We start from the raw sequence: 22281 nt of genomic DNA on the forward strand, positions 1-22281 counted from the left end.
GTAAATAGATAATTTTTGAGATCTATGAGTCTTTAGAAATTGCAACATAATACATTATATTGCAGACTTTTTACTGTTTAATGTTTAGATAAGTTTTCTGGGTCTATGATTTTCTGTTTTAGTCATGGACTCTAACAATATTTGTATGGTAGAGTTTTTACACCTATATATTGTTTGCTTTCGAGACTAGAAAATTGTATATCTAAACACAAATGATTTATCGATTTTGTTGGTTGGCAATTAATTTGAATTGCAACAAAATCAGTTCCTCTTAATTAAATGATGCTTAATTAATGATGGTTGTATTTAGGCTCATATTAGCCTAGTCTAGAAAGAGCAAAATGGCAGCCAAACCATTTTAGCTAGTAAGGCTAACATAAAAAGTGGAATTTGCTTTAATCCCTACAGAATTAGCACAAATTATGCCACTATCCATCTATAGCACTATGTGCTTAGTAAATTTTCTGTTTTAATCTCTGAATTAAACCGTATCAATATGGTAGAGTACTTTGTTAACCTTGTTAATTTGGTTATTTTTCTATAAATAACATTTTAACAAAGATTGTTCCTCTTAATTAAAAATTTCTTAATTATTGAGGGGGTTATGCAAAATTGTTGTTTCTATATCTTGGATACATTTGAGATTCTAACACAAATAATGGAGTCCTAGGCATTGGCTGCGATTAATTCATATTGAATTATTTAGCCCTGAGATTGTGCCTATGGCAGCGATTATTCGCCCATTGCTGAGAGGTCTACATCATATTTATTTTAACTTGATTATTACCTACATTGTGTTCTCCCAAATAAATTTTTTGGAAATATACGAATGGTACACTTTTATGGTGACTACCATCATTCATTATTAAAAGTTACACACAGGTAGTAGAGTCTTAAACATTGGCTGCGGTATATTCATGTGAATATACCAGCCCAGAGACCGTACCCATAGCAGCAATTTATTTGCCTACTACTGAGAGATCTACTCTATATTTCGGACATAGAGATTATCTACTATGTGTGTGCCATATTAATAATGATTGTTTGTGAGGTCTACACACCTTGTGACTACCTCTAATTGTTGTGAGGTTTAAAATTTTGTTGACTACCTCCAACTATCCAAAACAAAGTGAAGATATGGATCCCCCTAAATTTTGCATTGGAGATTACAACATCACCATATGATTTTTAATTTATTTTTGTTGTAAATTAGTTAAATCAATGGGTTGTCACATGTTGGATATTGACTTCAGAGGAGTTTGATGAACTCACTCTAGATTGTATCATTATCCTACATGGACAGTGGAAAATAGCAATGGGTTTTATCCCATTGACTAAGGGAAGAATTTCATGAACCTCAATTAGGGATTGTTCGTTATACATCAAAAATGTTGTAATACTCATTATCAACGCATAAGTATTGTAGGTATCATATTACGAATTTGATACTTGATAATATTTATGGATCTCTATATATTAGATGAGAATTTCATTGAATTCTTGTCATATATAAATATAGATAGTCCGGGAATCATTCCAATGTGGGAATGATATGTGCCTAGTGGACTTTTTTTTACCACAAACTCTATAATTTGGGAAGCAAAATGTTCCTGGTTCTTATGACAAGAAGAGGGAATATTTTTGGCCATCGTTGATGCGATGCAATGATAGTTTGGTTTGTTCTACCACTATCATTCTTCCTATGGATATGAGATAACAATCGAAGATATTTAATCCTAATTCGACTCATATCTTACCAAATTATAGAGATATCCAAATGTGTTTTCATTTGGAAACACAAAAGGACAATATAGGATATGGCATATAAGTAATGAGATAAGTCTCATTTTGATTGTATTATGCATACAATCATTCCAGTAAAAGATGTTGCGTATAAGATAATTTTTCACACTGTTGATGCATTCCAAAATTGAAATGATCAACTTGCCCATCTTATAGGATTAGTTGAAAAATTATTAGCAATTCAATTGTTCATATTTTTCAAAATCGTGGTTACGACAAGTGCCACAGTGAAACAGATTTTAAGACCCTCTTATCTTAAAATCATATTTCAGTGTCTAAGATTCCTTGATCATATTAAAAAGAATATGTTTGAGTCTGATACAAACATTGTATGGACAGATCAGGCATTTCATGGTTGTAAAGATTCATCTATAAGATGATCTAGAGTGCGTGAAGTATCCACACTCAACCATGCATTTGGTAAATAATGGCTCAAGTTGTGAGCTCATTATCCTGAATACTATTGAATTTATATGCCTCAAAACAATTGTTTTGGCATTAGATTTTAGTAAATATCCAAAGGGATAAATGGAATCTATACGAAAGACATCAAAATAATAGAGAACCAATGTTAGAGAATTGCTATTTGCCAACTTCGTGTTAGGGTCAGGTAGATTTACACACGCCTGACTTATGATTAACTGCATATCCCCTATATGCATTTAGTATGTGGGAATCCATGAAGATTTCCTATTTGCGTAACATTGGGTTACGTTGTATACGTACCAATCTCACCACCACAGTGTACATTGATGGGTATACATAGAATATTTGGGATCAACATAAGATTTCAATCTCTGTCAACCATTAAGTATTTAGAACCTCTCAAGGAGGACCTATTTACGACCCGTACGCTGGATTTATTTTAATAATGAGCATTTCCAGGCATTAGGGGGAGATTTGAAGTACCATATATAATGCTAGGAAAATATTTAGAATGCTTAAGGCATTTCAAGCTCAGGATCACGTACTAAATGAACTGAATTTTGAGTTCAAGGAACTGATTTGCAAAATATTGCAAATAAACTGCCACATGCATTTACTGACTACTAAGATATCTTTTAAATTTGTTAATCCTTTGCAAGTATGTGCCAGAAAGAGTGGAGGTACTAAATAAATCCACTCAACTCCCAATTGTAAATAAGAGGGGGGGGGGAGAAGTATGGCCATAAAACAGGATTATTCATTGCTGGCAATATAAGACTTTCCTTCTAAGATAGTAAATGCAGGTCAACTTATGGTTGGCAACATGTTGCGGGTAAATATTGGTTATTACCCGGTGGATGAATGTCATCCACAAACCTAGCTCAGAGGTGCACCTAAATACTGATGCTAGGATATCGGAAAGCCATGACTCTCGTTTCAGAAAGTCACGATAAGTCGTTAATTGTATTTTTGAGTCTTGATAGACTGGAGAATTTTATGAAACAAAGGCTACACGTGTCAACACATATTTCTCTGAATAAATTGTATACAACATTTCAAGTCATCCAATTAATAAGACCATGGCAGAGTGTTTTGAACACTCTTATTGGAACTTGTTGAATGAAGTAGTACATACATAGATAGTCTTGCTCACCAAAAAAGAGATGGTTTAGTCTATGGAGCTAACATCTCAAGGTATCTTTACTGTGAGATACATAAGTGTTTTTATCCTAGAATGGATTGAGAACAATATGGTGGTGAGATACAAAGCAAGACTAGTAGCATAAGGGATTTACGCAAAGCCCAGGCACTTAGTTTTAGTGCAAATTATTCTCCTAAATAATTGTTAAAAAAATTTGATACTATCTTTTGATTGGCAGTATAAAAGCATCTATCTTTGCAGTTGATAGTTGATAGATGTAGTGATTGCATATATTTATATGATCACTTGGTTTGGAATATTTGTGAAGCTTCTGAGAAGGAATTCATATACCCAGCTCTCATACATAAAACGCAACATATATTGTGTATTGCTTAAGTCGATATATGGCTTAAAGCTGTTAAGTCAAATTTGGTACAATCGACTTTGTGTGTATTCCTTAAACTTAAGGGATACAAGGTTGATTACATGTGGGTGTTCATTTTTGATGTCCTTGATTGGACTTCATAGTCTTATATGGTGGTCAATAAATTTGACACCATTAGTAATGAACACACATTGATAGCGCGTGATAATCAAAGACGAAGCTTAAGTTGGAAGATACAGACTAAACCAATAATTTGTGTTTATGATCTAAGCAACTTCTCTCAAGGTTTTGTACAATGCTTCTATATTCAGATCATATTGAGCGATTCAATATGAAGGTATCCTGTGGTTGTTCCATCTCTAAAAAGGAAAAAGATTATTATATGCCATAGTGATTGAGATGAGATAATAGGACATATGGTTCATTATCTCTGTGCTATTGATGCGCTAATATATCTTGCAAAAGTTCCCGGCCGGATATTATTTTTGCAAAGATTTGCTATCTAGTAGCAGCGCTAGTCCAACAAAATATTGGTAGATTGGAATTAAGAGTATCTTTTGATATCTCAAATAGCACATGTGATCTTGGTATAATCCATGATCCGATCATGTGGATATAATGATTCTGGTTATCTCTAAGAACCCAAAATCCAGATCATTGGAAGGCTTAATGTACATATAGAAAGACTATTTTATAATAGTCTATAATTAGACATTTAATGGTCTATTCCACTAATAATTCTGATATTGTATTACACAAGTCTTCACATGAATGTGTATAGTTTGACAGAATGATATATTACATACTGAGGTTATGTGTTGTTGATTCTATCTATATATCCTATATAGATAGCACCCACTAACTATTTCTCTCTTCATGCAAGGTGTCCACATCATTCTCCACTAAGTGTCCCACTAAGTTTCAACTACCTTATTAATTATAAAAAAATATTCATGTCATCTCTACAATATGCAATACTTTTAGTCTTTAATTAACTAAAATAAAATCATATACATATGTTATTTTTTTCATCACCTATACTTCTATAATGTGATCAAATATTATATTGGTGTTTCTACTTTTAGCTTATCGATTTTTACGAGATTCAATAAACAATAAAATGTCCATATGATCTCTACTATGTGCAATACTTTTAATCTTTAATCTATTTACATAAAGTCATATACATACTCTATTTTTGCAATACTTTTAATCTTCAATCTATTAAGGTAAAGACTCATATACATACTCTATTTCTTTGAGCACCTATTCTTTTATAATGTGATCAAATATTCTATTGACGTTAGTTTATCAATTTCTACCAGATTTTGATAAAAAAATAACATGCAAGTAAAATTCATATCAATTATATAGCCTATATAGATGATACTTACTAAAGTCATTAACTCTATTTCTCTTAACATGCAAGTTATTCGCATCATATAGGAATCCATTATATCAAATGCCACATCAACGTTCACTAGGGCCATCTATTTATGTTTTCCATCGATTTTTTTATGTATGTTGCCATGCAATCATCTTAATTTTTCTACTTTCAAATTTCACGTTAAATTTAAGAAATCCCGCAGCAACGCGCGGGGTATCACCTAGTTAAATCAATAGTCATTACCTATAAAAGATAATACAACTTGTGTTGTGTAGATGAAGATAAGTTATACTTAGTGTAATATTTCTACACTAAGATGGTTCTGCTCCATAAGTAAAATGGACATACGAATATTTGCAAAATAAGTGATGTGATAATCTCGTTGAGATATTCACAGAGTATACCATATTCCACATTTCTTATGTGTTGAGTGCATTGGTATGAAATTACTTTGAGATTTGCAAGTATCAGGGGGAGAGTCTCTCTGAATACTAACTTGTTGCAAACATCATATTGCACTCTTTTTTTCTATGAGTTTTCCCTTGGAGTTTCTCATATAAAGTTTTTAATGAGACAATATCAACACAAGGTCATGTCATATCATTCATTTTTCCCCCATGGGTTTTTTGGTGGATGATACTCGGACATGCATTGCACTTTTTTCTTTATGTGAGTTTTCCGTTTGAGGTTTCTCATATAAAGTTTTTGATGAGGCAATGCCAGCGCAAAGGTATATGCTATATCATCTATTCTAGGTTTTTTTGGAAGATGATATTTGAAGCATATTGACCATAAGATCAAGGTGCTATTAGACTAAAACTTTGGGTTTATCTCAAGGGTCTACTAACTTTTGATAATTGTATATTATGGTGTTTCTCCTTATTTTTCCCACTGGATTTTAAGGAGTTTTGCCTAGTATACCAGAATTACTTTGGTTTTTTCCACAGAGTTTTCCAAAGATTCCTCTCACATTTTTCCTGAAAGGTTTTTGGGGGAGTTATATATATCGCATCTCCTGATTTTTCCCGTAGGGTTTTCAAGGAGTTATTCGATTGATTACAAGACCACAAGAAGATCAAATTAATTACAAAGAAGAAGAAAATTGATCAAGGGGGAGTGTTATGAAGAAATTAAAATTAGTGATCAATTTCTGTAATAGTTAATTAAATTAGTGATTAGGCGGTTATCTTTCACGAAAGAGCCACCACAAAAGTACCAATCCACGAAGGGGTCATCCCGAAGGGGCATATTCCTTCGGCCTTCCTTAATCTTGTATATAAACAATAATCTCTATCAATCAAAAAAATCAATCACTTTCACTTTAACACCTCCCACAACGGCCCAAACCCCCCTCCCACCACGCGCCTTTTTTATTTTTATATTTTTCGAAAACATTTTTTATAGAAATATATTTTCAATATCATAATTTACAGATTTGTACCCCTACCGCCCGGCAGGGGGCGGCAGGGGGCCTGCCGCCTAGCAGCGGGGCGGCAGGGACTTATACGTAAATTTAAAAAAAATTATTTGCGCGGGAGCCCTTGGCGGGAGCCTGCCGCCCCCCTGGCGGGCGGCAGGCCCCCTGCCGCCCAGTGGATTGGCCAGGGCGCATTAAACAGTGAACTTGTAAAATCGATATAAAATCATCGAAAAATCAGAAAAATACAAACTCAACTGTTCTGGATTCTATAAAACAAGATCTACAACTTTTGTTACATAAAGTTTTTCATTTGATCAATGTATCTTGCTCTATTTTAAATACCAGTTTAATGCACTTTTATTTAAATCTCAAGATCCATCCTTTGGATGCATGTCATCTTTGGCCAGAGTGTTGCATATGGTGAGAATAGGCTTGTACAAAATTGGTAGGCCCATAAAACATTTCTAGAATAAGTTTTTAAATTAGGTCTTGCAATATGTCTAGTTTAAATGTGTTATTTATCCATGCTGCTATACTGAGTATTAGAAGCCATAACTTTTACAGTACCATTATTTTATTTCCTAAGAGCTATAAAAAAGTTTGGCAAATTTTAGATAAGCACAACTAGACCAAATGAATTATTTCATATTTTTCTAGGTACAAGAACTATTTTTCTTGATTTAGATACATTGATCTAATGAAAAACTTTATGTAACAAAAGTTGTAGATCTTATTTCATAGAATCCAAAACAGTTGAGTTTGTATTTTTTCCAATTTTTCTACGATTTTATATCGATTTTACAAGTTCACTGTTTAATGCGCCCTAGGCGCCAGGACCTAAATATAAAATTTTTTACATTTAGGTCTTGTCGCCAATTGGATGGGCAACAGTCACCCTGTCGCCCATTAGGGGGGCAACAGGCACCCATTTTTGAAAATTTTCCTATTCGGCATATATTTTTGAAATTTTGTTTTTTTTAAATATAAAAATAAAAAAGGCGATAATTTGCAACTCGTGTGCGGAGAAACAAAAGTACAAATTTTGTTATGATGAGGTGAGGCCAACTATTTTGAATAGTTTAAGGAGTGAAATGGAACGGAAATACTCCCTCCATTCCAAACTATAAGATATTTCAATAATTTTATAGAGTTAAAAAAATTATGTTCGACCAAATTTATATAATAGAATAATGACATTTATTATATAAACTAAGTACCATTAGATTTTTTATCAGTTATATTTTTATAGTACAAAAACTTGCATAGTTTTTCTTAGTATGTAGAATTCGGGGGGGAGGAGGGTTGTGCTGTGTCTATATGACCTGCATGAATTTCATTATTTCAACATTATTGATAATTTCAAGCTTCGTCGCGGGGTGAGAATGAGATAGTCTCAATTTCAGGAATTTTTTTATTTGGTTGTTCAGTAACTTATTATTTTGAACTCGTGTATTTCCTCACTTCTTAATAAAATATATATGACCTTTTAGAAACACCTATATACTCGTTTTTAATGCAGCTCTCATTTTTTAAAGGAAAAGGACGGCGGCGGTGTCCGTCCCATCGGATTTGGGCGCGTTTAGTTCCAAAAATTTTCACCTCGAAATTTGTACTTCTTTCTTTGGACATGTGTATGGACTATTATATTAAATATAGTTAAATAATAAAACTAATTGCACAATTTGGATGTACACGGCGAGATGAATCTTTTGAGTCTAATTAGTGCATGATTAGCCATAAGTGCTACAGTAACCCACTTGTACTAATGATACGCTCAAAGGCCTCAAAAGATTCGTCTCACGGTTTCCAGGTGAGTTCTGAAATTAGTTTTTTAATTAGTGTCCGAAAAGTCCTTCTAATATCTGGTAAACTGTTGATTTGAGAAAAAAAAAATTGGTTTAGCAACTAAACGCGCCCGAGAGCCGAAAGCGGCCGAGTCCTCGCGCGGCGGGCCCACAACCGCCCGCCAGCTCTGCAGGTAGGCGATGGAGACGGACCGTGGGTTTAGGGGGAAGCCGCCAGCCCCCCGCAGCGAGATTCCCCCCCGATTCCACTCCAAGCACTCCACCACTCCACCACACCCTTTCCTCCCCCGCAGACCCTCCCCGCGCCGCCTCCTTCTCCACCTCCGGCGACGCGCGGCGGTCGCCCCCCCTCCGCACCCGCCGCCTGCCATCCCCTCCCCGACCAAGGATCTGCGCCGCCGCCGCCCGCTCCCTTGCCGCGCGCCGTTCCCCCCCTTGATTCGCGCCGTCGCTGGCGTAGCGCCCCCGGAGTCGCGCCGCCCCGCCACCCCTGCCCTCTCCCGCCGCTGCCGACGCCCCTGCCATCCCCCCGGACCGAAGCAACGCCGCCTGCCTCTCCCTTGCTGTGCGCCGCTGCCTCCCCCTTTTGGAAATCAGGAGCTGTAAGTATCCCTCAATCTCTCGCTATTAGTTTCAAGTAGCGGATGATTGTGTAGTGCAGATGCCATTTTGCTCGATGGATGACTCTGCATGTTTTGCTACATATAGTGATATAGATGGATAATTGTTGTAGTTTACTTGTAATCTGGTATATCCATAGGTTTTTTTTTAGGTACTGGTAGTTGCTAGTACATTTTTTTTGGAATAACAGCCCCTGAAGTGGAGTTCTAAAGATGAGGTGGCGCGTTCTCTTGAACTTGCATAGTTATCCAGTGAACAAGCAGTCACAAATTATAGTTGCTTGTATGGCCCTTCATAATTTCATTACAGACAAGCTGAGATATCTGAATGCCCCGTTTTGTGCTCCCTGTGAGCTCTAGCCTTGAATGCATTTTGTTGGAAAGGGGACCAGATGAGCCCAGGGCCGGCCGGATCTGCTGGGCTTGGGGGGCGGAGCTGGAGCGCCGGCTCCACCTTCCGGGCTGTTCCCATGGAATTCTGGTGCCGCATGTTGGGGGGTATAGGGGAGCAGCGCATCTGTGAGCGTGTGTGATTTGCTAGCCCGGTCTATGCGGCTGGATCAGCAGTTCGGCCCTTGCTTGCACCTGCTCTGTAGTAGATACATGCTGTCGGCGGCCTGGTGGGAGGGAGCCTTGGGCACGGGAGGGAGGTGATGTCACGGGTTGTGAGATCTGAGTGGAGTGGCTGCTCCTTGCTCATCATTCTTCTCCGTTTTGGATTCGTTTTTCCTTTGACGCTGTGCCCGCTTGGTGTGGATGAACGGCTGAATGTGACATCACCTTGCATTATCGCTTATCAGCAGCGCAACCTGTAGCAGTTGTTCTTCTTGTGGGGATCTCACTATGAGCATATGTGCAAGGGTAAATCAAATGTCTATCCTTGGTTAATGATTGATTTTTGTAATAATTTGTCAGCTTCGAAATCGCCTTTGGAACTGTTTCCTGCAATTGAGGAGAACTGCATTACAAAATTATGAAATTGCTGCACGACACTCTTATTTACTACCTACCGCTTGATTGTTTGTTCGGCATCGATGAGGCATTTAGGACGGAGTGTTGGACTACTAGAGTTGTGAATTTTGACCTTTGAGGTTTGAGCGGTGGGCTGTGATGAGGCCATATTTTGGGGGTTTGCAAACCTGTATTAGTCATGTCCCTTTATCACCTTCTTCATATTAGTTATGCCAATGTCACAGCGTGACTGTCATGTTCCTGCATATAACCCAGCTGTGCGTGCAAATCACATCACTTTTCTTTATTGTTATTATCTAAATATCCCTACTTGCAAGATTTTATCGATAGATTGATTGCATTCATTCCTTTTCCCTCTTCCGATGTTTTGTATTTCCCTAATTCTTTGTCCAATTGACTGTAGATATGAGCAGCTGAGAAGTTGAGTTTTGAGGCCATTGGGTACTCTCAGGAGAAGTGCATTGATAGCCTGACCATTAACTTCTTAAGATGGCTACACAGTTACCATGCTTTACACAGCTCAGTCCACCATCTTCTAGTTGGGGAAACGAAGCTGCAAGCTGCAAGGATACATCTGGTAGGGCATTTGTCAGAAGTACTCGAGCTTTGGGTCATTGTCACTTCCGGTGCTGTGCAAGGCCCCGCAGTGGCAACTCTTTCCAGAAGAAAGACTCGTTCCTTGACCTTCATCCAGAGGTGTCTCTGCTCCGCGGTGAGAAGAATGTTGAGGTTGTGGACCCATTGAAAGGTGCTTCTGATGGAAGTCCGTTAGAGGGGCTGGGAGTGCCACCAGACCGGAGTGATTATAATGAGGCCAAAATCAAGGTTATTGGAGTTGGAGGTGGGGGTTCAAATGCTGTCAACAGGATGATTGAGAGTGCTATGCATGGTGTTGAGTTTTGGGTTGTGAACACTGATGTGCAGGCGATAAGAATGTCTCCTGTGCTTCCTCACAATAGGCTGCAGATTGGGCAGGAGCTGACTCGAGGTTTGGGTGCAGGGGGAAACCCTGATATTGGTATGAATGCAGCAAAGGAGAGCAGTGAATCCATACAGGAAGCACTTTATGGTGCTGACATGGTTTTTGTGACAGTAAGTTCTAACCCATAGCTGGCTTGGCATCTGAAATGATAACACACTGGGAATTGATAATACTCTTTTCATCCCTAAATTGCAGGCTGGAATGGGTGGAGGGACTGGAACTGGAGGTGCTCCTGTAATTGCTGGAATTGCCAAGTCCATGGGTATACTTACTGTCGGTATTGTCACTACGCCTTTCTCATTTGAGGGGAGGCGGCGGGCAGTTCAAGCACAGGAAGGAATAGCAGCTTTGCGAAACAGTGTGGACACCCTAATTGTCATCCCAAATGACAAGTTGTTATCTGCTGTTTCTCCAAATACTCCTGTAACAGAAGCATTCAATTTGGCTGATGATATCCTTCGACAAGGCATTCGTGGCATTTCTGATATCATTACGGTAATTTGCTGTTGATGTTCAGTTTATCACCAAGTTACTAGTTACACAACTGAAAGTCAAAAGAGTGCATTTGCACATTTACAAGGTATCTAATTATGAAAAAAAACTGGCTCTAATCTTTTCAGGTTCCTGGATTGGTTAATGTTGATTTTGCTGATGTACGTGCCATCATGCAAAATGCAGGGTCATCTTTGATGGGTATAGGGACTGCTACAGGTATTACTAGTAGTGCATGATTCGGCTCCATTCTTTCTGCAAATTGAACTCACGTATTTTGCACCCTATTTGTCGGCCAAATTGGGTACAAGTAAACACTGTTACAGAAAAAATAGACTGCTTGGTATTATGGTGATGATGAGATAAATTTAAGAGCTTGTACTTGTTATCATATCTGCTGGTTCTGTATAGCTTCAGAATTGTTATGTTCCTCACGGCTTAAATAGGACTAACGGCTTTCTTCCACTGATAGATTGTTATTGTGAGTTAATACAGAAAATTAATACCTGCATATATCTGTCTTCTTGGTTATCTGATGCTAAAAGAATAAAATGGGATTCTAAACTACTTACTGGATTGATGTAAATTATGAAATTTGATTTTTTTTATTTGTGATATATATCACATGTGCAATGTAGAAAGCGTTGAGTTTTGGTTGCGGGTGCTATGGTGTGGAGTTTTCTGCATTAAAGAAAGTATAGGTAATTTATTTGATTTTTACCTGTCTTCTCAATCAAAATTTTCAGGAAAGTCAAGAGCAAGAGATGCTGCTCTTAATGCCATTCAGTCACCTCTGCTAGATATTGGAATTGAAAGAGCTACAGGCATTGTATGGAATATCACTGGGGGAATGGACCTGACTTTGTTTGAGGTTTGCTCCTCTGTTTTCTAGTTCTTATGCTGACAGCATTAGGCAGCATGAATTAGTTTCTGGCCATAGTTTTTATAGGTCGTTGTTGTGTATATGACTGTCACACATCTTACGTAACAGTAATAAAAGCTAACCAGAAAAGTTGCTACTAGGATGCATGGAGTTTTTATTTGGGGTATGCAAACATAACAAGATCAATGGAATTGGGTGTTAAGAGTGAAGGGATAGCATGCAGACAACTGATTCTTCTGGTTGAGGAGTTAGTTTTTCATTAAAATTTCAACTGTTTTGTTTTATTGTGGATGCATCTTTTGAGGTCCTATTTATCCACAGTGCACCATACTTTGCTTATACTGAACTTCTTGAAGGTTTGGTGTCATAGATTTGAACCGCATTATACTTGAATTTCAGCACTTGGTTTGACCTATTTTTGTATGTTCGGAGGTGACGTGATTAAAAAAAACTTCATGTGTGAGATTTTTACACCATATGTATTTTGCCTTAGCTGTATTAAAAAATTGTATTTCCTTATATTTACCAAGACAGTAGCATATGCCTCTAAAGGCTATGTTGTTGTTGTAGTAGCATATGCCTCTAATGTTGATTTATGAAATTGAAGTCTGTATAAAGTATAAACATATATCTTCAATTGCCCTTAAAAACTCAACGCCATGGATTTGACATTTGTTTCCTACAAAAAATAGAAAAAAAAAACTTGATAAGTGCTTGCAAGTTTAAACACCATATGCAGTTACTATCTTGCCAACAGGGCGTACTCACATATCAAGCTCCTGGAACTGTTTAGATATGGAGCTTAGTTCCGTTCTTCATTGTCTTGATGAACTTCCTAACATGAGATGTGCTTCTCTTGAAAATAGCTATAGCAATATTATAGCCTTGCATTTACTGTTACATGTTTTTGTTGTCCTGATGTTGATAGCTTTTTTTAAGAGATAATATATTACTTTCATGACCAACTTACTTATGCACTAGTTTGTTCTATCAGGCAGGTTTCACTTACCATCTTTAACTAATTGGTTGTTTCAGGTAAATGCAGCCGCTGAAATAATCTACGACCTCGTTGATCCAAATGCTAATCTGATATTTGGTGCTGTCATTGACCCATCACTGAGTGGTCAAGTAAGTCTTAGTTTGTTTTTCTATATATCTGATGCATAGGACAGCTCATTTATCATAATTCTCTTGCAGTTTTGGCAGCTTGAGGATGCCCATATTATGTCAAATTTATGTACCCATGCCTTTCCTCGCAGGTGAGCATAACCTTAATTGCTACTGGATTCAAGCGGCAGGATGAACCGGAGGATCGCACCCCAAAGGTAATTCTTGTTGAATAACTAGCGACTTTGTAAGTCTAGGAGGAACTTCTGACCCAATATCACATTTGCTTGCTCCTAAAAGGGCGGCCAGCAGATCCAAGGCAAGAATGGCCGACGCCCATCCTCCGCAGAGGGCAGTATGGTGGAGATCCCCGAATTCCTTCGACGAAGAGGCCCTTCTCGCTTCCCACGAGTTTGAACCAGGCTTCCCCCTTCTCCCGCCCTGTATGATATACCTCCGTTAGGTCAGATGGCTCCTGCAAGGCTCCGAAGCCTTCCAGACTAGGTGTCGTAGTGGTTCTTGTTCAGTTTTGTTTGCTCCTTCGTCTCCAGTCTTTCAGTCAATAATGTGTAGAAGTGAGCTTGCTAGTGCTATAGAAAAATGTGTTCCCTTTTACACTGATCTGCTTGACATTGTCTGTCGTGCCCTGATTCCTTCAGCTGGCCGGCACTTCAGCTGAAAACATCTGTTTGTCTTAGTTAAGGTCCATTTTGGTGTTCCTGTGGTGTGCCGGGACGACGAGCCTAGCTTGTTCCGTTATGGGATCCTCAAAGGCCATGGCAGCGTCACCTTAGCACCTCTTGTGGTGCTTCTCCGGCACACTGGTAGGGTACTAGGGTGTAAGCGCCGACGCAACACCATTATTTATGTTGTGAAACACCTCGATAACGGTTGGACCCTCTCGCTTTCATGCCTCTCGCGGCAAGTGACAAAGCATAAGAATAGAAGAACCAAATATGAGGAATTATTTTTTATTCTATGAATATCGATGATTTACAATGAAGCTTTTTTGTTCTTGTATCTATATACTCCGAATTAAGTCTAGAGCTTTTGTCTGAGCCAACTCGCATGTCCAGCTGCCTCCCGTGCTCCAGCGTTACATTGCCCAGAAGTTCCATTTGGTCGAACTACTCGTTGACAGCAGCTGAAAACTATGAACAATACTAGCAGTACCTATTGATGCGTGTCTCGCAAGTGGGTTAGAACAATGGTACACAATGGAACCAATGTGTTTTTTTTAAAAAAAAACTTTTGGAAAGGAGGCAAGAGATATGCATCTGTAGCCGCAGGAGCATCTATCATACCTAAAAATAAATCAGAAGCTCACATTACAGAAAAATGGCCGGAAAAGTGCGAGAAGATTAGGATCGACGCTAAGCATCAACACATTCGTTGCTCAACCGACGGCACAGGAGGAAGCGAATCGATTCGGTGCGTTGCTAGCTTTTTTTTCCCTAGCCACGACATGGCAACTGGTTCACGCGCATCTAAGGTGAAAATATCTGCTGGTGTTCTATGAACCATCGTGACTGATGATGAGAAGCTGCTGCTACCTTTTCTTTTTGACGGCAAAGAGGCTGCTACTAGTGATCAGGATCAAAGTACAAAAAATGCGCAGTGTTTTTAAATTTTTTTATGGACATTTTCGAGGGCTTCTCTGATTGTACCAACAGCTCAAACACAACCAACAAAATGATTATTTTGTCACAATGTTTGAACTGCCATAACCCTGCCATATGCATACACCTTGACTAGTTGCACCATATGTTTGGCAGGTTAATACGTTATGCATTGTTTGTGTTCACGAATGCAAGGGTTCCGCACATATCCTCTAGTCACAAATAAATTATTGGGGCGCTGCTGGCGCCCGGACGTCCGATGGATCGGACACTCGTTGCAACATCAAAATAAAAACATAAAAAATGTAAGATTGCAACATTGAAAAAATATGAAAAGAATAGTTCAATATAAACATCGTATTCCAAGGAAAAATTCCCGCCACAACATAGAACACATGTTTCATGCAACATTATTCCCAAAAAAAAATCACCATATGATATGTTGAGATGAGCACGGTAAAACATTTAAACATAAATATTGCAACACTCAAAGATTAACAGATGAAACATCAAAAGCGAACTACCGCGACATTCGCACATATCTATAGCATTTTGCAACATCTAAAGCATTGTGCTGCGACACTATAGGTACCTAATGTAACATGGATATCAAGAAGTACCGAGAGTCTTTCTTCCAACTAAGTTCGTGTTTAGATCTTTAGGAGTAAAAATTTTAAAACGAAATCTTACTATTTTGGAGTATTAAATAAAATCTATTTGCAAAACTTTTTGCACTGATGGATTGTAAATTGCGAGATGAATCTAATGAGCCTAATTAAGTCATGATTAATTTATAATTAGCGGATGTTACTGTTGCATCACTGTTGCAAATCATGGATTAAGTAGGCTCATTAGATTCGTCTCGCAATTTACAACCCTTCCGTGCAAAAAGTTTTGTAAGTAGATTTTATTTAATATTTCATGCATGTGTTCAAACATTCAATGTGATGTTTTTAGGTGTAAATTTTATAGATCTAAACAGGTCCTAAGACCGTAGCAGTCCACGCGCGCCGCCTCCTCCCGAGCTCCTACTCCTCCTACCTGCCATCCCCGATCCCCGCGCGCCTGACCGCCGCGCGCTGCCTTTCCCCAAGCTCCCACCGCCTCCTCAAAGCTTCTCCTTGTGTTCGCCGCAAGATAGTTTTGAAATTTTGAAATTCTAGACTTAAACAAGGCCGCCATATAGTTTTGAAATTTTGAATTTCAGATCTAAACACGGACTGGCCTCCATGAGCTGCTACTCCACACTACTGCAGTTCTCCGCCTCTGTGGGCATGGGCACCCGGCAGCACCGCGCGAGTTGGTGCAGGACATCCTTCATGGACGGCCGCGCCCGGGGTTCCTCCCCGGTGCAAATCACGCCGAGCGTGAACACGGACAAGACGTCCTGCAGGCAGGCCGCGTCGCCCCGGATCTCGACGTCGACGACGTCGTCCAACGGAGGGCCTTCCTGGTACCGCCGCCACGCCCACTCTGCCAGGCACAGCTCGGCGCCGGTGTCGTTGGCGACCTTGCCGGTCGTCAGCTCCAGCAGGACGACGCCGAAGCTGTACACGTCCACCTTCTCGCTCACCCTTGACCTGTACCCGTATTCTGCAAACAGTTCGCCTCCAATCAACACGATACGTATGCTCGCTGCAGAGATTTCTCGAAATCGAACTGGCATCATCGTGAATTCGAGCCTCGCTTCTCATCTCACCTGGAGGCATGTACCCGAACGTGCCGCCGATGGCCGACACGGACTCCGGCTCGCCGGACTTGGCGAGGATCCGGGCGAGGCCGAAGTCGGCGATCTTCGCCTGGAAGTCCGGGTCGAGCAGGATGTTGCTGGACTTGACGTCGCGGTGCACGATGGGCTGCGCGCAGTCGTGGTGCATGTAGCTGAGCCCCCGGGCGGCGTCGACGGCGACGGCCAGCCTCGTCGGCCAGTCCAGCGGCGCCGGCGCGCCGGCGCGGTCCCGGTGGTGGAGCCACCGGTCGAGGCTGCCGTTCTCCATGTACTCGTAGACCAGCAGCTTGGCCTCCTGGCTGGAGATGCAGCAGAGCAGCTTGACGATGTTGGTGTGGCGGATGCTGCCCAGCACCTTCACCTCCGACTCGAACTCCCTGTCCAGCTTCTCGTCCACCTTCCTCGAGCTCCAGATCTTCTTCACGGCCACCGTCCGGCCGCCCTCCTCGCCGCCGCCGAGGTGGATGCGGTACACCTTCCCGGACCCGCCGCTGCCGATCACGCTCTCCTCGCGGATGTTGCTCAGCACGTCCGACTCGGTGAAGTCCAGCTGGGTGAAGGCCGTCATCTTCCAGTCCGTCACCTCGTGGCTCTCCCTCCGGCGCCGGAGGAGCAGCCACGCGACGCCCACGCAGCCCATCAAGACGGCGCCGCCGAGCAACGAGAAGAGGATGATCAGGACCCGCGACAGCTCGCCGCGGGCGCCGCCGTCCCGGCACGTCGGGAGGTTTGTGCCCGAGTCCGCCGCGCTGACGCATAGATGGCCATTGCCGAGGAAGCTCCGGCTGTAAGCTGGGATCTGCAGCGACGGCGGCACCTCGCCGGTGAACCGGTTCAGCGACATGTTGAGCGAGGTCAAGTGCAGCTGGCCCATGTCCGACGGTATGCCGCCGGCGAGCTCGTTGCCGGACAGATCGAGGATCGTCAGCGCCCGGAGCAGCCCAATGCTCCCCGGCGGTATCATGCCGGATATCTGGTTGCCGCTCAGATTGAGGGAATTGAGCTTCTGCAGCAGGTTGATCGATGTTGGAATGGAGCCAGTGATCTGGTTGCCGGGCACCGAGAAATCGGTAAGATTGGCGAGCTTGATCATGTCAGACGGCAATTCCCCGGCAAGCCGGTTGTGCTCCGCCAGGAAAGTGAGCAGCCCAGTTGCCGACGTCGGGACGGATCCCGAGAACATGTTGTATCCCATCTCGATCCGTGAGATGTTGAAGGAGATCTCTGACGGCAGCGTGCCGGTGAAGCTGTTGTTCTGGATCATCACCGTGGTCAGCTTCGGGAAGGACCATATCCTCGCCGGGAATTCGCCGGAGAAGCGGTTGTTGTAGAGCATGAGGTTGTTTATCGTGGCGCAGTCGCCGAGCTGCGCCGGGAACTCGCCGGAGAAGCTGTTGTTGAAGGCGTCGATGTTGTAGAGCGTTCCGTTGGCGCAGAGCCCCTCCGGCAGCGGGCCGGAGAGATTGTTGTTGCCCACATCGAGGTTGCCAAGCGGAGAGTGCTTCCCGAGCTCCGGCGGGAGCTCGCCGGAGAACCGGTTGTCCTGTATCCGGATGTCTCCGAGCCGCGGTAGCAGCCCGATGCTCGCCGGGATCGCGCCGGTGAACTTGTTTTTGTAGAGAGATAGGAAGGCGAGGTTCTTGAGGTCGCCCAAGGCTTCCGGCATCTCCCCGGTGAGCTGATTCGTCGACACGTCCAACTCCACCAAGCGCATCGCCGTGACGTTGCGCGGCAGCTCGCCGGAGAGGTTGTTACTGAACAGGTAGATCTTCTGAAGGTTCGCGTGCTGCAGCACCCAGGCCGGGATCTCGCCGGTGAGCTCGTTGGATGCCAAGGAGAACACCGTGAGCTCCGTGAGGCTGGAGAAGGCCTCCGGGATCTCGCCGGTGAGGTTCATGTTGTCCATCCAGAGGTAGGTGAGGTTGGTGAGCCTGGCGAACTCCGCGGGCACGGGCGCCGGCGCGAACGCGTTGTCGGCCAGCGTGAGGACCTCGAGCCCGGCGAGCTGGCTTATCTCGGCCGCCGGGTACGCGCCCGTGAAGCGGTTGGTGTCGAGGAGCAGGGACTTGAGCGCCGGCAGCCGCGCCACCGCGGGCGGCACCTCGCCGTCGAAGCGGTTGACGGAGAGGTTGAGGAGCTCCATCGCCGGCGAGAGGCCGTCGATGTCGCGCGGGAGGGGACCCGAGAACTGGTTGTTGGAGAGGTCGAGGAAGCGGAGCGCCGCGCAGGCATGGAGCGCGGCGGCGGGGAAGGCGCCGGTGAGGTTGTTGTAGGCGAGGTCGAGGCGGGTGAGGTTCTTGAGCGCGCACACGGGCGCCGGAACGGAGCCGGTGAGGCTGAAGCCGGACAGGGTGATTCCCGTGACGGCCCCGCCGCCGGCGCCGGTGGCGCAGGTGACGCCGGTCCAGTTGCAGTGGTCGGGGGCGGCGGCGGGGTCCCAGGACGCGAGCTGCGGTGGTCCGCCCCATTTCCTCTTGACGGCGAGCAGCGCCTCGCGGTTGCTGGTGGCGGCGGCGCGCTGGGAGCTGCGCCCGCCCGCGACGACGAGGAGGAGCAAGACGACGGGGAGCAGAGAGAGGCAGGTGGTGTTCGACGGCGACATGAGCGGCCGAGCTCAGCTGAGCAGGGAGTAGCCAGTGGGGGAGCGAGCTAGTGCCAGCTGACGTGGCGTGGGTGCGACAGTGCGAGTGCGGGCGTGGCTGTTAACTTTCTATAGTACTCCGTTAGTCAACGAGTCAACGAGTCAACGGTTATGGCTTTTCCAGTCGCTGGATGCCTCGTGTCTGTGTTGCAGGCTTGCAGCTACCCTAGCACAGGAATGAGAAAAATTCTTTTATTTTTTTCTCGAATACGCAGGAGAAGAGAATAAAAATTTGTTTACAACCTGCAGAGTAAAGAGCTCACGAAACACATTTGACACTAAATTAGCGCTAAGAAGGAAACAATACCCTAAAGGGTTTGGCCAAACCCTTGATAGACTACTTGCACTGAAAACTACCCAAGCGGCACGCGCTCAACAGGCGGCAGCACAGGCACATCACTTAATAGTGAAGCCCATGGCCGAGGAGCTGCGAAGCGCCGGCAAGAGGTCCCTCATAGCCTCGAAATGGCCGTCGTCGAGCTTCTCCTTGTACAACTGCGTGTAGGCCTTCTTAGAGTATGAGTTTGGCGCGGCCACATCTGGGATGACATTGAAGCGACCCATCTGCATCACCACCGCACGCTTGGAGGAAGCGACGCTGGCCAAAGGATGGTTTGCCAAGCGCTCGTTGCGCTTCAACAGCTCGAGTTGGCCTTGCGGAGGAGGGATGGGAGCCTTCTTGGTCTTGACCGGTCGCGGTAGCAGAGATGAGCGGATAGGACACCTGATCTCCTCGATGAAAGTCGTGTGCCCACACTCATGGCTCGCAGCATCCTCCACTGCAGCGCAGCATGACGCGATGGGCGTTCGCGGTTCCTTAGAGCATGGAGTGATCTCTGTCTGAAGATCGGCACAGGGTTGGGCAATGTCCTCCGTGCTGTGTTGACACGGTTTTTTCATTTTTATATTTAAAAAAACAAAATTTCAAAAATATATTCCGAATAGGGAAATTTTCAAAAATGGGTGCCTGTCGCCCCTCTAATGGTCGACAGGGTCCTGTCGCCCATCCAGTTGGTGACAGGACCTAAATGTTAAAAACATTTACATTTAGGTCCTGGCGCCCAGGGCGTATTAAACAGTGAACTTATAAAATCGATATAAAATTGTAGAAAAATCAGCAAAATACAAACTCAACTGTTCTGGATTCTATGAAACAAGATCTACAACTTTTGGTACATAAAGTTTTTCATTTGATCAATGTATCTTGCTCTATTTTAAATACCAGTTTAATGTAGTTTTATTTAAATCACAAAATCCATCCTTTGGATGCATGTCATTTTTGGCCAGAGTGTTGCATATGGTAAGCATAGACTTCTACAAAATTGGTAGGCTCAGAAAACATTTCTAGAATAAGTTTTTAAATTAGATCTTGCAATATATCTAGTTTAAATGAGTTATTTATCCATGCTGCTATACTGAGTATTAGAAGCCATAACTTTTACAGTACTATTATTTTATTTCCTAAGAGCTAAAAAAAGTTTGGTAAATTTTAGATAAGCACAACTAGACCGAATGAATTATTTCAGATTTTTATAGGTACAAGAACTATTTTTCTTGATTTAGATACATTGATCAAATGAAAAACTTTATGTAACAAAAGTTGTAGATCTTATTTCATAGAATCTATAACAGTTGAGTTTGTATTTTTCCGATTTTTCTACAATTTTATATCGATTTTACAAGTTCACTGTTTAATACGCCCTAGGCGCCAGGACCTAAATGTAAATTTTTTTTACATTTAGGTCTTCTCGCCAACTGGATGGGCGACAGGCACCCTGTCGCCCATTAGGGGGGCGACAGGAACCCATTTTTGAAAATTTCCCTATTCGACATATATTTTTGAAATTTTGTTTTTTTTAAATATAAAAATGAAAAAAAGGCCTGTGTTGACAGCCATAGTAGTTTCGGCCTCCATGTTGTAGACTGATCGAGGCTCCAGCGTTGGCGGCCCAACTGTTGCTCCCTCAGCTGGAGGCGTAGACACCGTCGGCGCAGCACGCAGGCCTGGGTCAGGTTGGGGAGCGGCCCAGGAGTAACTTGGCGGAGACAAGCTGGCTTCTAGCAGCATCAGATCCTGTAGCCGGGTGGCCCGCTCCTCCCTTCACCGCAACAACTCGAAGCAGATAGCCTCAGCCATGGCAGCTGTGGAGGGGGCACCCACCAACACACATCGGCCTGAAGCTACTCTGGGAGATCGCATATGAAGTGCATGATCGTTGCCAGAACAGGAAGAATTCTTGTTCACAGCTGCCTCCTGCACGTGGCACGATGTTCTGCCCCTACCACGACGCCCAACGCAGCCACCGACCGTCGATGAGGTGGGCCTAGCAGCACCGCCGACGGACCGTTGGCCATCACGGCGAGGGAGGGCGGCGATGCGAGAACTGGCAACCTCGCGAACGGGCAGTGGTGCCCGTGGTCGCCGGCAGTCTTGCGCAAGGTGCTTGAAGCCGTGACACCGTAAACAACGTATGGGGAGCCTGCAAGTTGCCACCCGATGATTGAATGAAAGGCAGTTCAAGCATCGGTTAGCCAGCTCCGGCGGGATGCGATTGGTCTGATGGGGGTGGCATCCGCCGCTGCTACAACCGTCGTGACGCAAGTGTCGCCGGGCAACGTGGGGGAGGACCTCCTGGAAGCCGTCGGCATCAACCCGTGGACGGCTGCGGTCTGGCACAGACTCAGGCTGGGCCGAGCGGATAGGAGGAACCGCAGCCCGAAGGGGAGGCGGCCGCCGCCGGCGCGCACGCCGAGAGGGGCGTCGGCGGTGGCAACGATGGGCAATGTCGTCGTCGGCGGTGACTTCTGGCCCCACGACAGGCGACCGCACCCTTGGCGACCCAGCTGCCGGTGCGGCCATAAATGGGCT

General features: G+C 43.6%; 2 protein-coding genes across 2 annotated transcripts; one reads left to right on the forward strand and one right to left on the reverse strand.

Moving 5' to 3' along the window:
• Window positions 1-8597: 8597 nt before the first annotated feature.
• LOC120704840 (cell division protein FtsZ homolog 2-1, chloroplastic-like) lies at window positions 8598-14141 on the forward strand. The gene is made up of 8 exons (XM_039989371.1): window positions 8598-8969; window positions 10363-11051; window positions 11137-11436; window positions 11562-11652; window positions 12180-12304; window positions 13352-13444; window positions 13576-13641; window positions 13724-14141. The coding sequence occupies exons 2-8, from the start codon at window positions 10449-10451 to the stop codon at window positions 13838-13840; spliced, it is 1395 nt and encodes a 464-aa protein (XP_039845305.1). The 5' UTR covers window positions 8598-8969; window positions 10363-10448; the 3' UTR covers window positions 13841-14141.
• Window positions 14142-15934: 1793 nt separating this feature from the next.
• On the reverse strand, window positions 15935-19452 carry LOC120704841 (LRR receptor-like serine/threonine-protein kinase HSL2). Its single transcript, XM_039989373.1, has 2 exons — window positions 16742-19452; window positions 15935-16635 (listed from the first exon to the last, which is right to left on the reverse strand). The coding sequence occupies exons 1-2, from the start codon at window positions 19371-19373 to the stop codon at window positions 16280-16282; spliced, it is 2988 nt and encodes a 995-aa protein (XP_039845307.1). The 5' UTR covers window positions 19374-19452; the 3' UTR covers window positions 15935-16279.
• Window positions 19453-22281: the final 2829 nt, after the last annotated feature.

Source organism: Panicum virgatum, chromosome 4K (assembly GCF_016808335.1).
Source record: "Panicum virgatum strain AP13 chromosome 4K, P.virgatum_v5, whole genome shotgun sequence".
Classification (NCBI taxonomy): Eukaryota; Viridiplantae; Streptophyta; class Magnoliopsida; order Poales; family Poaceae; genus Panicum; species Panicum virgatum.

Excerpts from the sequence above, each read along its gene's own strand:
- LOC120704840 (XM_039989371.1), top strand. The coding sequence starts at position 10,449 with ATGGCTACACAGTTACCATGCTTTACACAGCTCAGTCCACCATCTTCT. Across the intron at positions 13,445-13,575 it reads ACCCATCACTGAGTGGTCAA|GTGAGCATAACCTTAATTGC; the intron begins GTAAGTCTTAGT and ends CTTTCCTCGCAG. Across the intron at positions 13,642-13,723 it reads CGGAGGATCGCACCCCAAAG|GGCGGCCAGCAGATCCAAGG; the intron begins GTAATTCTTGTT and ends TGCTCCTAAAAG.
- LOC120704841 (XM_039989373.1), bottom strand. The coding sequence starts at position 19,373 with ATGTCGCCGTCGAACACCACCTGCCTCTCTCTGCTCCCCGTCGTCTTG. Across the intron at positions 16,636-16,741 it reads GTTCGGGTACATGCCTCCAG|AATACGGGTACAGGTCAAGG; the intron begins GTGAGATGAGAA and ends AACTGTTTGCAG.